A 15816-nucleotide genomic window follows, 5' to 3' on the forward strand; every position below is an offset into this window, starting at 1 on the left:
AAAATGGCAACTTCACACAGTCTTCAAGTAAATAGAATCCCTGATATCACTGGAAAGTAATATGTAATTTGGGAGGGCAGTAAAAAAAGAAAAAGAAAAGTCTGTGACAACTTTGTCTTATACCTAACAAAATGAGGTTTGGCTCTGACGTCTCTTTAAGGCACCAGACCTGGTTAACAGCTTTTACTGGTGTCCTGCACCTGTGATTTGGATAAGGAAAAAAAAAAAAAAACACTATAATATATAAATAAAAAAATAGTACATCATTCTGCTCGAGCTTGAAATCACCAAGTGAAGTCGGAGAAAAACTCCAAACATCTTGTGTGTGTAAAATATCTTTTGCTAGTGTAAAAAGTACAATATATAGTTACACAGTGCAGAAACTATACAAAAATGCCTTTGGAACAGACTTGATGTTGGGGTAGGATCACAGTGCTGTCTCAAAAATAGTGAAGGCTGAGGGCTGTCCATTGGAAGCATTCATGACCACGTGGTCTCTGTGAGTAATATCTGGGTAATTCCTTTTGAAATACTCCTGGAAAAAAAAGAAGAAGAACGACAGGTGTAAAAAGAACATGTTTAAAAGTTTCCAAGTCCTCCTCCCCAAGGTGAGGCATGTCTATGCCCACGTCTTCACGTGAAGGGCATCCCACCGCTGGTGGAGGTATAATTAAAAAAACTAAAAACAAAAAACAAAACAAACAAAAACCAAAACAGGGACGTGTTCCCTTCAATGAAGGAAGCAGCCGATTAAACTCCTCAGCGGAGCTGGGCTTAATGCCAAACAACCTGTAGCTCCCCTTTTGCTTCTGATCATTCTGATTCACAGATACGTTTTATCACTACATTAAATTGATAAAGCAAAATCATTTTACTGACACAAAACCTGAAGATAAATTAAAAACAGGGTGACAAAGAGGCCGGGGAATCTAGTGTCGGTACGAGGGTTTCTCATTTTCACATATAAAATGAGCACAATAGATTTGGATGTTAATATCAGGTTGTAATCCCTATATTTTATAAACTCTGACTGACAAGCATTGAAACGCTGGCGTATATGTATGAAATCTCCAGGCGTTTAATTTGCGCGGCAGAGCAGTTACAGGGCCCTATAGAAATGTGATCTGTGGATAGTGGGCCACAATAATGAAAAGAGAAGCAAGAGCTTTAACAATGACTCAACCAAGCAACTTCTCTAAAATGTAAGATGATACCAAATAATAGGACAGTTCTTTGCCAAGCCTTTGAGTTCTTGAATTCTACCAATTTCTAGCTGAACTAGAAGAGATACAGGTTTTCTGATAAATGTATAATCAGAACATAAAGGGAATGAAATGCTGTCAGCTTTCTCTGTTCCGCAATCATCAGTTTTTAGTAGCTGTATCCTATCTCAGTTCCTTGACAGGTGCGCATAACAAAATGGAATAATGTCAAGACTTGTGAGCTCTTATCTTAAAATGGGTTTGGGTGAAAAAGGGCTTCAAATGTAATTTTTTTCCCCCCAAAGAAGAATGTGAAAAGTTTTGTTTGAGTCTTTAAAACAGAAAATGTACCATCTATCTGAAGGTTGACACGTGTCATGATCTGGGTCTCTTAGTCGCACGATCCTGGATCTATCTTACAAAACCAGGCTCCGAATACATTTGTGGGTGTTGTCAACGAAGTTATCATGGGAGATAATGGGCTGCCCATACAAAAAAGAAAATTGCTGGGACACCTACCTGCAGATTAAGTGTACTTTCTTTTTCTCTTGCTGCTTGCATACTTGCTACTCCAAAAATAACATTACCTTTGAAATATTATATATTAAAATGTCACTTAAGGAGAAAAATAAGGACTTCTCCAAGAATGTTTGGACCGCACTGGGTGACATCAGAGGCTATTTCCATTATCATGCAAATATTTCAAAATAACACCTTTGGGGGGGTGATTTTTTATCTTTTTTTGGCAAATGCAAAGCAGTTCATATTTTGTACGGTGATCTATGTATGTACTCCGAAACGGCTATTTCTTGTTAAAACTCAAATCAGCCAATAAGAGAAAAATACATCCTCATTTTCTACTGTTTGACGGTCCTCTCCCAAGTAAGCTGATGCCTTTCCCCATAACCCGCTCAACGTCATTTAATGTGCAGAAAACATTATTAGCAAGGCTTCGTTGAAACATTCTTAGCCTCGTGGTCTGAAAAACCTGAAACTGAACCCTGAAAGCAGAGTTTCCCGTGTTGTTAAATCCTTGACTCGACCTTCATTTCCTCCTGTGTTGCTGTGTTTGGGAGTATACTCCGATGAGAGCGGTGACAGGGAAAGATCCTCTCCCCCAGGTGGGTGATGGAGGCAGTAGGAGAAAGGGTTCCCTGGCCGCAGGCTGAGCCCGGGATGGGGAGGCCCACGTCTACGCTCTCTCCCTGGGACTCACTGCTGATCCTGGAAAAAAAAAATCGCTCCTGCCCTCTCCGTAGGGGCTGCCTCACCCGCGAAGTGAGACAGCGACTTACCTCCCAGGGACTAATTACCGGCTACCAACGGCTGATGAAAGACACGCCACGGTTAAGTGGCAGGTGTGATGACGAGGCCGCTCTGAGCAGGGCCCCCCCAAACCCCCCACCCCTGGTCCGTGGAAGAGAGCAGCATCACCACACTTGAGTGAGGAAAACAAAACAGCTGGGACGCCTCCAGTTCAGGGAACAGAGTCACTGGGGAGGCAGAGAGGTGTGAAAAATGACACAAGGTGCAGCCCTGACGCTGACTGCCCCCTTCCGTAGGCTCTTCTGTCTCAGTTTCTCCATTTGTCCAAAGGGGCAGTAATAATGCCAGCTCCAAAGAGTTGTGATACATCAAGGAAACGATGCCCTTAAGAGTTTGAAGTCAGGACAGGAGGACGGCAAGACCAGGGAGGACTGGGTTTCTTGTCCCTTCTCCCCTCCTTCTCTTGGGTTTGCGTCATTACAGTCCCTCGGATGGAGGCTGAGACAAAGCTGAGTGTGTGACTCCCAAGGGTCAATGAAGCAAGGACCTCGGAATCAGATCCCACTAAAAGCAACAGAGCGATAAAAGCTTCCCCGGGCGCGGACGAAGGCCAGCAACGGAGCTTTACTGCCGTCGCCTCCAGAAGGCTGCAGTTCAGCTCAGTTCTGGCTCCAGACCCTGTGGTTCATTCTCATGACACTGCCCAGGCCCGGCTCCGGGCCAGGAACTCTCCAACTCGTCTTCACACCAGGTCTAACTCCGGGGTACACGCTGGCAGGCATGTCGGCAAGGTTCAAGAGTACTGGAGAGGGGCACCTGGGTGGCTCAGTGGGTTAAGCCTCTGCCTTCGGCTCAGGTCATGATCTCAGGGTCCTGGGATTGAGCCCCGCATCGGGCTCTCTGCTCAGCGGGGAGCCTGCTTCCCCCTCTCCCTCTGCTGCTCCCCCTGCTTGTGCTCTCTCTCCTTCTCTCACTCTCTGTCAAATAAATAAATTCTTTAAAAAAAAAAAAAAAAAGAGTACTGGAGAGCCACAGAAGACCTCTTTAACGATCATGGAAGTGGACACCCCTTCCCCTTATCCTCTCAGAAATCACACCAGGCAGCAAGGGTGCTGCCAGACGAGAAAGCAGCCCATCTCTGATGAACTCAGGCGTCCTCGGAAATCCCAAATGGCAAGATATCGTGATGGGCTACCATATGACGCTGGATCCAGTGGGGCTAGAGTAAGCCAGAGCAGGGAGAGCTACGGGAGAGCTCGGCCATTGTGGGAGAGCATAGGTTTCCAACTAACTGGTGAATTCTAAGGCATGTCAGTGAGGAACCGACCAGAATCACCATCTCTGCCTGAAGAATGCACAGTGATGAAGCCCTTGGAGAAGAGAAATACAGAAACGCAAGTGACTGCCCATCTCTGCAGGCTAGCGACGAGAACAGGCTAAGTGAACACGCATTTTCAATTTCTCTCTCTTGCGTGTGCGCGCGCGTGTGTACACACACACACACACACACACACACACACACACACACACACACATTCTTTCTCTGGGTCATAAGGAGTTTCTATGTTAAGGAGAGAATTCCCCTTAGCCTGAAACAGTGCCCTGGCCAGCACTACCCTAAATATATGGTCCAGGAAAAACTCAACTCCAAGTTGAGTAGTCGGAATAACAACAACAACAAAAAACAATGTATTAGTACACGATCTGTCAAATACACCCAAAAAAAGTGAGGAAAAGGAAGAAGATAAACATACGGCAAAAAAGCAAACAAACAAAAAAAAACACAAAACCCCCAAAACAATGAACAGATGAAAATTATACAAAATAGATAATGCAATACATTCAAAGCAAACATAGAACAATCAACCTGAGGACAACAGAAGTTTGGGAGTTTGGAAATATGGCACAGCAACACAAAATGATGAACCAGGAGTTGCCTCCGGCCAGAAGTGAAGGGAAGGAGACTATAAAAGAATCACAGGGGGTGCCTGGGTGGTTCAGTGGGTTAAAGCCTCTGCCTTCAGCTCAGGTCATGATTCCAGGGTCCTGGGATCGAGCCCCGCATTGGGCTCTCTGCTCAGCCAGAAGCCTGCCTCCTCCTCTCTCTCTCTCCCTGCCTGCCTCTCTGCCTAATTGTGATCTCTGTCTGTCATATAAATAAATAAATCTTAAAAAAAAAAAAAGAATCACAGAAATGACAGTGGTAGAGATGCAGCCCAAAGTGACTGAGCCATGGCTGGAAACAAACAGGATGAGACATGGAGGACAGGATTGAGAAAGCAAGCATAATTAGGAATTTATAAAGAATTAAAAGGATCAAGGAGAAAATAGCTTTATAACACAAAGGCCAGATAAAACACACACATGATAGATACTTAAAAAGAGGAAACTCCAACCAAAAATAAAACAAACAAACCAAAAACAAAACAAAAACTTCAAAGCTATCATTCAGGTAACCTCCAGAAATAAAAGACTTCGAGCTAGGGACCCAAAGTGTACAAAATACCCCAGGAAAAACTACGTGCCTTCATAATAAAGAAAGAGTCCTTCAGGCATCCAGGAAAGAAGATCAAGTTACTTCTAACTTGGCCTTGGATGTCTCCCTATGAATAAACAATGAAGGGCAAAGCTTACAGCATACTGAGTGAAAGAAAGTGTGACCCAAGCATTTTATAACCAGAACATTTAAATTAGAGATGCAGCAAATACTTCATACACGTGGTAAAGTCAGGGATTCTAACTCCAATGAGCCCTCCTTTAAGATGGTACAGAGCCCTGTTTTCCAACCCTTTTATTTTTACTGTCACCACAATTGTATGTACTTTCCATATTACATTGAAACTCAGTAGAAATCAACACCTATGCTGAAAGGACTTCCAAGAAGTATTTACTATTACACTGTTCTTTTTCTTCTATTCCATTCTTTGGTATCTCATATCTTAAGACAAGCTAGTGATGACTGACTAAACATACTTCACAGCCCCATGAATGGATCTCACAACCCCAAATCTGAAAGACAAAATGCTAGAGGACAGACTTTAGCCAAGTAAGAGATGGAGAAAGTAGCATTTAAAACAAGTAAGTAAGTAAAATAAGGGCGTTTAAGAATTTTTTTAAAAAAATTTTATTTATTTGACAGAGAGCAACAAAGCGAGAGAGCTAACACAAGCAGAGGGAATGGGAGAAGGGGAAGTGGCCTTCCCACTGAGTAGGGAGCCCGATGCGGGGCTCTATTCCAGAACCCTGAGATCATGACCAGCGCTCAAGGCAGATGCTTAATGACTGAGCCACCCATGCATCCAGGGTTTAAGTATTTTTAAAGATTTGAAGGTAAAGAGTAGAAGGAAAGCTATTTAAACAATCTGGTAGAGAGAAGGAAGAGATGTTGTCATTGTTCACAATGGGGAATCAATAATAATAAAGTGTTCCTAGAAGAAGTGTAAAGTACAGACACAAAACAATGAGCAAAGAAAAAAAAAAAATAGAGGTGCCTGGTGGCTCAGTCAATTAGAACCTGCAACTCCTGATCTCAGGATCACTCATTCCAGCCCCATGTTGGGTGGAGATTACTCAAAAATTAAACAAAAACAAAAACTAAAAAAGAAATACATACTAATTGAAAAGTTTTAAAAGAGAACACTAAAAGCTGAAAACCTAACATAAGATAAAATACACCTATAATCTCAATAAATGTAAATGTACTAAATTCATCTGTTAAAAAGGCAGGGGGCTAAGACTGAATCTCAGAGCTAAACTGAACCACATGCCATTTGCAGGAGATATATTTATAATCTGATACTAAAAGACAAAGACATATGAGAACAATGAAAACAAAGTGAAAAGCAACTCAACTGCAATTTTGAAACAGCCCACATTCAGGGTCAGGTGCATTTCTAAGAAAGAAAAGCACTTTTAAATAGTAGAAAATATAGTTCATAGCAAAAACCCAGGTCATGAAAATATGTAGACTAAATTATCATAGCATCAAAATTACAAAAAAATGTTGGTAATTACCCAAATTACCAAAAAATAACAAGAATTAAAAAGTGGAAACCTCTTTATGAGACTAACATTATGTGACCTCCCTAAGTCACATCAAATGGACCTATTTGGTCCAAGACTTACCTAAACAATACAATTAACAAGGCAAATCTAATTAAAAGTTATCAAATGCTATACCTTAAACAGACAACAGCCCATCTTTTTATATGCCCAAAGAACATTCACCAAAATTGCCATACATTAGAACACAAAAACGTATTACAAAACACTGGTTTTGGGTGGAAACAGTACAGACAACTTTGTGATCACAGGCAATGAAAATCAATGTTGATGGGTAAAAGAGAAAACAGAAAAAACCAACCCCCAGAACAGTATTCAGAGAAAAGTTCACTGCCTTAAAGCATCTGTAGGAATGAGTAAGAATGAAAACAAAAAAAACCAACCCCCAACACAAGGAAGTTTTAAAGACCTCTTTCTCAAATAATTCTTGGACCAAAGTGAACACTAAAACCAAAATTGTAGCTTTATATATAAAAACTTATCTATGACAAAAGCACTATATTTCAGGACCTATGACATAGAGCCAGAACAGTATTCAGAGAAAAGTTCACTGCCTTAAAGCATCTGTAGGAATGAGTAAGAATGAAAACAAATGCCGTCAAGAAACCACAACAGTATAAAGCACAGAAGGAAGGAATTAAAGGATATAAAAGCAGTAAGTGATGAATTGTAACACAAAATATAAGAATCAGTTAAGTAAATCTGAGAGTGTATTCTCTGGAGGGAAAAAAACAGAAAACAATTAACTTAATTAGAAGGAAAAATGGGGAGAAGGGAGCAGAGAAAGCATAAATACTAAGCAGCCATTAAAAAAGAATGAGATAAAATGTGTAAGCCTGACGATTCACAGACCTGTACCTCTGGGGCAAATAACACATATGTTAATAAAAATAATCCATAAAAATAAACAAATAAAAAGAATGAGATAACTACATGCATTTATATAATTGGAGAGAGTAAATGAAAAAGTAAAACATGGCAGTCACTGGTGCTTCAAACACAGAAAGGCTGGCTACGCACAAGCTTGTGTTCACACAACGGGACGGCCCCAAGTGGTGCCAAGGGTCCCTCCTGAGGGTGGAGCCAAGTCACAACAGGAGGGGGCAGAGGACTTACATTTTATTTATAAACTAAAACAACTCTTTTTAAAAATAGCAAAGTTTCTGAATTTTGTGGCACTAGCTTTTATCATCTGAAAAAAAAAAAACCCTGTTATTAAAAATAAATTTTAACCATTAAAGAGTCCCTAAAGCTACCTAGAAGAACTCTGGGGACTTCTTTTGTTATTATAGAGAGGTGAGGGTTCCATCGACAGCCTTCAAGAAACCAATCCCCCTCTGATCATTGAGAGATAAGTCTCTTCTATTTGTAAAATGCTCTGTATTCTTCAACGCAGGTAAGTATATACCATCTCATCTGGTCCTTGTAGTAGAGCACGATGAGTGGGGCAGTGCTGTAACCCCAGCACAGCAAATAAGGACCCCGAGAGGCTCAGGGACCTCAGAAGACATACAGGACCATGGGGCTGCTAAGCATTTCTTCCACCTGTTCCAACTGGTCCAGGCTCATAAGACATAGGATATCAGGATTTCCTGACTTTGGGGCTGTATCTGGTGATTTCACGAATGGATAAAATGGCACCTGTTACGCACTGGGAACAAAGAACTCCAAAAAACCTTAATTAGGTCTGTTTCACCATGGAAGAGAATGAATGACAGGCATTCACCCTTGGTTATGGGCTGAACTGTGTCCCCTCAAAATTTCTATGTTGAAATCTTAACCCCTCAATACCTCAGAATGGGACTGGTATGTGGACATAGGGTCAGTTAAGTTAAAATGAGGTCACATGGGTGGGTCCTAATCTATTCTGATGGGTACCCGTATGAGAGGTGATTAGGACAAAGACACACCCAGAGGGAAGACCATGCTAAGACAAAGGGAGAAGACAGCCACCTACAAGCCAATTGAAATGTTTCAGAGACCAACCCTGAGACACCTTGTTTCAAAATTCCAGATTCCAGAACTGTGAGAAATACATTTCTGTTGCTTTAAGACACCTAATGCACCTTTCAGCTTAATATACCTAAAAAATACTTTCTCTACTATTTCATGGCTCATCTCTGAGGGTCAATCAGAGAATGATTAAGCTTGCCTATGCCAATATTTTCAGAAAAATAACTGTATGTAAAGAAAACACGACTTGGAACTCTCTTTTCCTAGATGCTGAGTTTTCTTGTCAAAGGAATGAATTCCAGTCTCTTAGGAGTGGAAACCTTGTTGACTTATGCTAATCTGCCTGCTGTTCTCATTCTCTGTGATGCACTGATATTCGATACTCACACCATCTGACCGCCTGTTCTAAGAAGACCAAGCATATGCAGAAGTAATGTCAAGAAGATACTCAAATTGGGTGAGAACTGGGGCATGTATGTCCTTACATCTCTCCAGAGAGTGGATCTGAGCCAGTGGCAGGACTGAAATCCCACGGGGATGTTCTGCATTAGGAGAACCTGGCCTCACCTTGGACACCTCATAAGAAAAGAAGCAGGGTTTTGATACTTAACTCTTGGACTGGAGCAGCTCTCTGCCTCACCCAGCAATTCGCCCTCTGCTCTCCACTGACCAGCTCTGTGGCCCTAGGTGAGTCCTCGATCCACTCTCCTCATCCATGAACTGAGATTTGGGATAAGAAAGAACCGCCATGAGGATGAAGTGAAATCATACATGTGAGAACCGTATACGATAAATGATCAAGAACGGCCCAAATATGAGACTGCAAGCTGGTATAGCCACTCTGAAAACAGTATGGAGGTTCCTCAAAGGTGAAAATAGAGCTACCTGACGACCCAGCAATTGCTCTACTACGTATTTACCCCAAGGATACAAATGCAGTGATCCGAAGGGGCACATGCACCCCAATGTTCATAGTAGTGATGTCCACAATAGCCAAACGATGGAAAGAGCCCTGATGTCCATTGACAGCTGAGTAAATAAAGAAGATGTGGTGTGTGTGTGTGTGTGTACACACAATATATATACAGTGGAATACTATTCAGCCATCAAAAAGGGGGAAATCTTGCCATTTGCAATGACATGCATGGAACTAGATCTCACTCATACATGGAATTTGAGAAACAAAACAGAAGATCATAGGAGAAGGGAGGGAAAAATAAAACAAGACAAAATCAGAGAGGAAGGTAAACCGTAAGAGACTCTTAACCCCAGGAAACAAACTGAGCTTTGCCGGAGGGGAGAATAGTGGGGGGATTGGGTAACTGGGTAATACACTATATGTTAATTAATTCAATTTAAATTAAAAAAATATAATAGAGCAAGAAATACACACAGAGAACTACCCAGATGTAACGCCATTAATATTGTTAAATGAGGTGTACGATTACTGGACTGGGTACCACAAGATTTCTAACTCTGCTACCTATGAACATTTCTGTACGTACCTTACACTTGCACTAAAACATGTTAAAAGGACCGATTTCTACTTCTGCGTCTGCTGCAAACTAGAGTTAACATAAGTTAGAGCTATCTTCCTTATAAGGGGCCTTAGTTTCCTCATTTATATATATATAAATATATATATATATATATATTCAAATATATACTGTCTTTTGTTATCTGGAACTATCTGTGATTTATTTCTCATTACTCAACGTCTTGATAATATACAGTGATGACGCATTTTTAAGATGGAGGCTTTGACACGTAGGCGGGGACCCATCTGTTTGATGTGAACTGCCTGAGGTTAAAGAACAAAGGGGTTTGTGAGATTCCTGGCTGTTTCATGAGTAGATGATACAGGGGATCCCCAGTGACTGACTGACTGGGTATTAGGAGGGAAGGGCTCCCTGGGAGACACTAGATGAAAACACTCTGAATTTCAGGCATAAAAGCAACACAGGGCTCCAAGTGTAGCGTCTCTACCTTCACATACAATGTAGGTATTTATGAAAAGTTCAGGGTACAGATTTCCTTGTCCCTGACCTTTGGTTTGAACTCTGAATCTCCTAGTTATTCAGCTAGCTGTGTGAATTCAAGCAATGTCCTTCCCCTCTTGAAATCTCAGCCTCTTAAATCAGCACCGGGAAGAGACAAGCTCTAGCACGGTACAGGGCATGGCGTGTGACATCTAAGCCTCATCCTGCGGCTCCAAAGGCTCAGCACATAAGACGGAGTATCTCTGCTCTTCTCAGTTCTGGGGTATATACCGGAGATGACTAAGGCACATCTCTGACACGTGAGTTCCCAGCACAGTACTGTGCACACATACATACATTTACTGAACAGTTTTTGAGGACGGAAGCAGAATTCAAAGGAATCCCTTACAAACAATAGAAGCACAGCTCTTCGTTTCTAAGGAGGGGTGAGATGAAGCAGGGACAGAAGAAAATTCAAGCTGTGTTTTAGATAAATCTCTTATATGCAAGTACTATTAGATCCTAGGACAGATTTCCTCCAGATACTTAAGATATTACACAAGTAATTTTTCCCCACAGTGAAAATCTGGGAAATGCAAAAGAAAAAAAAAATGATGAAAAGAAAAATGTATCCGTAATTAAAATGCCCCTGAGGAAGAGTTCTGATGGGGAACCTCAGAAGACTGTTGGTTCCATGCATCTCAAATGGCAAGAACACCTGATTTTCCTTTCTTCCCTCCATCTATCAATCCAATTCCCACCTTGTATCAGAAAGAGTTACAAGTGATGCTGGACATTAGCTTAAGTCCCTGAAAGCAGCCCTCAGTTTTCACATCACACTTGTACAATGAGATGCTTTAATACTGTTATTAGAAAGATACCAGATAATCTGAATGTTATTCACTGAGCACCTTTTTCTCACCAAATACAGTGCTTGGTACTTTCACACCCATCATCTCTATAAAAATGCTTTGTAAATCTTCAAGCACCACTCAGACTACAGCATTAAAACAGTACAGATTCTTGATCGTTCCAACGTCGAATTCATTATCCACAAGGCAGAGGAAGCACAGGTTTTGGAACGAGGCCTGATTCTAAACAACCAAGAATCAGGGAGGAACCTGGGCAGGAAGTACCCGTATCATGTAGTTTTCTTTACAAATCATGAAACAGAAAATCCACCTACACATAGCTGAATTTTTCTAGAACTGGCTCTTTCTAGACTAGACTGAAAATATCCCATATTTCTTTTTTTTTTTTTTTAAGATTTTATTTACTTGACAGAGAGAGATCACAAGTAGGCAGAGAGGCAGGCAGAGAGAGAGGGAAGCAGGCTCCCCGCAGAGCAGAGAGCCCGATGTGGGGCTCGATCCCAGGACCCTGAGATCATGACCTGAGCCGAAGGCAGAGGCTTCAACCCACTGAGCCACCCAGGCTCACCCCATATTTCTTTTTCCCCAAACTCTTCAAAACATCCTGGATGTGCCTTGACCACATCTGCATGTCAGAAGTGGACAGCCGCTAGATTGAAATGTAACCGGTCTGCAAAACACGGACATTCTGTGCCACAGGAGAATCTGTACCCCCCAGAATTGAACATGGGAAATCTTTAGAATCTGGTCTCTCTCCGCAGGCAGGCACAGAGGCCCGCGCACCTGAGAAACCCACGATGCACAGAGCAAGCCCACGTGCCCGCGCACCCGAGCGCCCCTACGTGCCCGCGCACCTGAGCATCCCCACCTGCCGGCACATGTAACCATGCACACCTGTGGCTCCCCTCTCCCCCACGGATTCTGCCGATTCTCAGCAGACCTGACTTCAACCTGGGACATGTTGTTAAGACCCAGTCATGAAGCGTTGTCTCTGAAGGCTTATAATTGAAAAGGGCACAGGGTGCTTGTTACTGCACCCCTGGTGCCAGATTGCGAGGGTGAACGGCTGCGATGAACTTTAATTACCACTCCTTGCGGCGGGCTCACCTGTTTTGCTGTTTCGGTGAGAGCAGCAGCTTCTGCCTTGCCCAGCTGCTGTACCATCTTGTGAAACAGGCTTTCTTCATTCTGCAGCAAAACATAGGGTTCATCATACTCCTTCAGTCTTCCTGAATCCAAAACCTGTTAATCAGCAGAAAGAAACCCATTAGCGCACAATGTTTTGCAGTAACCTATTATAACTCAGACAATATTTCGGAAAGGGGCAGGCGAAGGAGAATAGGGAGCATCCATTTGGGTGGTAGGCCTGGCTGGTGTTTAAATGGTTTGATAACCCTGTTTTACTAGGCAGACAAAGGCCTGGCCCGACCTTTTATTATTATAATGTTATAGGAAAGGAAGAAAATGAAAGTTTTAGACTGTGATTATGGGCACTCAGCAGTCCTGTGGCGTTTTATATTCTGCCAAAGGTATTTTGGGTTGTTATTAGTTAGTGCATTTAGCTCTCAGACTCTGAGCTTGGAGGGCCATCTATACATACATTCAGACCTGGGAAATTTCTTGATTTAAGAAAATCAAAGTCAATTTATCTAAAAAGTAGGGTGATGTCATCCAGACCAAATGGCAGTGACCTGACGGCAGATTCACTGCTGAGCGGCCTTGACAGGATCTGAGCAGTATCTGGAAAAGAAGACAGTGCTTCTGGAATTTCTTCAGGGTCCTGGAATATGTCGGCCGTAAGAGGGGACAAAATACCCCCGTCGGCAAGAGTAAGGTGCACCTTGAAGTTGGCTTTCGTTGGAGCTTATTATTCTAGGAGCGAAAGACCGGCTCAAAGAGCAGCCACCGAAGCAGCTTTAGCCTAATTGCTCCGCATAGAAGAAATCTCTAGAAATCCAATTTTCTCTCTGGATAAGACTAAAGAAGTAATTAAGAAACTGAGCTCCAAATGCCAGCGACTGTGGCCCGCACAGTCCACGGGGGCAGCCCAATCTCAGTTACAGAAGATCTGAGTATTGTTTTCACAGTTATCTCCCCTGCTTCCTTTTCTTTCTTCCAAGGGCCGGCCTTTCAGCCACTTTACTGCTCATTAATATGTCCACTAATTGGAAACTGAAAGGGAGAGGAAGGGGCTCTTAACTCTCCATTTCTACTTATTAGTAGCTCTGGTTAATGGTCGGGGAGGGAAGAAAGAGGCTGAGACAATTGGCCCCAAATGATGTACCTAGGAAAACAGTCCTGATGCTAAGTGGTACTTCGTTCTTCATTTCGGTGGTATTTAGAGTAAATTTATCTTAAGGGGATTCGGCAGGAACTCCAAGCAGGACGCGGGCTGTCTGTCCACATCTAGGGACTGCAGTTAATTCCGTCCCATGGTATTTAATCGGAAACATGTATTAAGTCTCATAAAGGGCATTTTCCTGTTAATCTTTTGTTTACTTCTGTGAATCACTGCTAAGGGCAGCTTTCTCAAAAGAGTTCAAGAATAATTGAATCTGTCACATCCACATAATAATTAAAATGTCCTATAATTTGGCATGCCAATTTAGATGCCCCGAATGTGTAATTTTACTTAAGCATAGCATTAGAGAGCATAACCACTCCTCCTGATGTTGAAGAAGAGAAAAAGCCATTGTAAAATACAGGTTTCTCTCATGCTTAAAGACTAAGTAAATAAGTGAATCAAATTACTTCATACAATGAAGAACTTTATATTCTTGCAAAAGCAACAACTTTAAAAAAAAAATGATTCAGACTTGGCAGAAAAGGAGTTCTCCGACTATAAAGAATTTGCCTAATTTTTAACAGAAAGTATTACTGCTATTTGTCCTTGTCCAACTTCCTACTCTATTCACATTTGAGTGAATAGTAAATTTTTCCATTTCCTCTCATATTGTCTAAAAACACATAAATGCCACTGAGATGACTAGTTCCCAGACTTGACCAGTATCTGAAAAGGCAGAGCCAGAAAAAAATTCGTGCTTTCAAAAAAGCAACAGGATTAACAATATCAATTACCAAAAGGCTATTTTGGTCAAAATACTTTGAGCCTTATAAATATTAAATATAAAAGCAATGTAATGAAGAATGACTACCTTAAGATGAAAAAAAAAATCCCATAACTAAAATAGTGATCTTTTGAATTTGAAAAGGATAAAAACAGCTGTGGATTGAACACTCATTGTATCACATGCTTTAGAGACATCATTGTTAAATCTCAAGGAAGACAAGGTACTTAATTCCTTTCCTTTCCCTTCCTTCCTTCTATCCATCCACCCACCCATTTATCATTCCTTCCTTCTTACCTTCCACTCTCCCATCCATCCATCCATCTATCCATCCAAGAAATACTGACACCCAATACCAAAAGCACTATTCTAGGAACAGGAAATTCCAAGATGAGGAAGACACATTCTGTCCAGAAACCCACAGGTAGAGATAAAGACTGAGGTGTTGATGTGTTGAGTCATTTGGCTCAGGCTACAAAATCAAAAAGATAGCAGAGGTGGAATTCAAACCCAGAATCCCTATTCTTTCCTTTCTGTGTGAGTTCCCAGAGAAAGACACTTGGATTATTTATTATCAGAAAGCAAAATAAGGGAGATGAGAATTTTAACATTCAATTTTCTAAGATACCATTCTATATGGATAGTATCATGTATTAACTTTTTATAATTTAGGAAAATATGCCTATAAACGTAAACATTTCCCCCTGTCCGCGTTCCACTGCATTTTTATTATGCTCAGGGCTCAAATTACTTACTGTGTCCCTGGTAGATACTCACAGAAAAAGAAAATCAATTTTATTAAACTTTTAGGATGAATAAAACGCAAGTAACACATGCCAAAAACACATTTGAAGAAAATAAGTAAACTTTCATTAATTCCTGAATTTATTCAGCAAACATCTCTTTCATACTTAACTGCATTCATGTCATTATGAGTTATGCTATGCGGGAGGCCAAAGATATATAAGTCACAACCCCTGATTTTCTGGAATCTATACTGAGAGAAAGAGAAAAAAGTCCTCAAATGTCAATAAAGGCAAGAAAAAAAAAAGCACAATAAGGGGGGAGTTTGACAGCAGAAGAGGTGACTTCTGGCCACGGGTTCTGAGGACGAGCTTCAAGATGGAGAAAGCATATAAAACCGAGCCTGAAAGAAGGGGGAGGCCTGGACATGCAGCAGTGGGACTGGGGGGTGGAGAGGGGTCATTCCAGACACAGAGAACATGGGTCGAGAGGTCTGGAGTTGAGCCTGTCAGCTCCTTAAGGGCAGGAGGCCATGGTTTCCCTTTCCGCTGTTACATCTCCAGGCCGTGGCATTGTCCTTGGTAAGTAGGACATGCAAGATACATGCGGACTCCAAGTTAAATAAATACAAAGGAAACTAAATATGGGGCATGACGGCGTGACTGCCCAG

General features: G+C 41.7%; 1 protein-coding gene across 5 annotated transcripts in view; it reads right to left on the minus strand.

Annotated features, from left to right (window-relative positions):
* Window positions 1-217: 217 nt before the first annotated feature.
* The window catches only part of LOC111146955 (ATP binding cassette subfamily C member 4), a 245289-nt gene continuing 229690 nt past the window's right edge, over window positions 218-15816 (minus strand). For 4 of the 5 annotated variants that reach the window (XM_022502717.1, XM_022502716.1, XM_022502715.1 and 1 more), the window contains 2 exons: window positions 12442-12576; window positions 263-535 (listed from right to left, as the gene is read on the minus strand). In XM_022502717.1, the coding sequence (XP_022358425.1) occupies window positions 428-535; window positions 12442-12576 (243 nt within the window). In that variant the 3' untranslated portion in view covers window positions 263-427. Of the gene's footprint in view, window positions 536-12441; window positions 12577-15816 lie in introns of all 5 variants that reach the window. The other variant, XM_022502714.1, reaches the window with a different exon arrangement.

Source organism: Enhydra lutris, unplaced genomic scaffold (genome assembly GCF_002288905.1).
Source record: "Enhydra lutris kenyoni isolate GAN:26980312 unplaced genomic scaffold, ASM228890v2 scaffoldscaffold15, whole genome shotgun sequence".
In the NCBI taxonomy this organism is placed as follows: domain Eukaryota; kingdom Metazoa; phylum Chordata; class Mammalia; order Carnivora; family Mustelidae; genus Enhydra; species Enhydra lutris.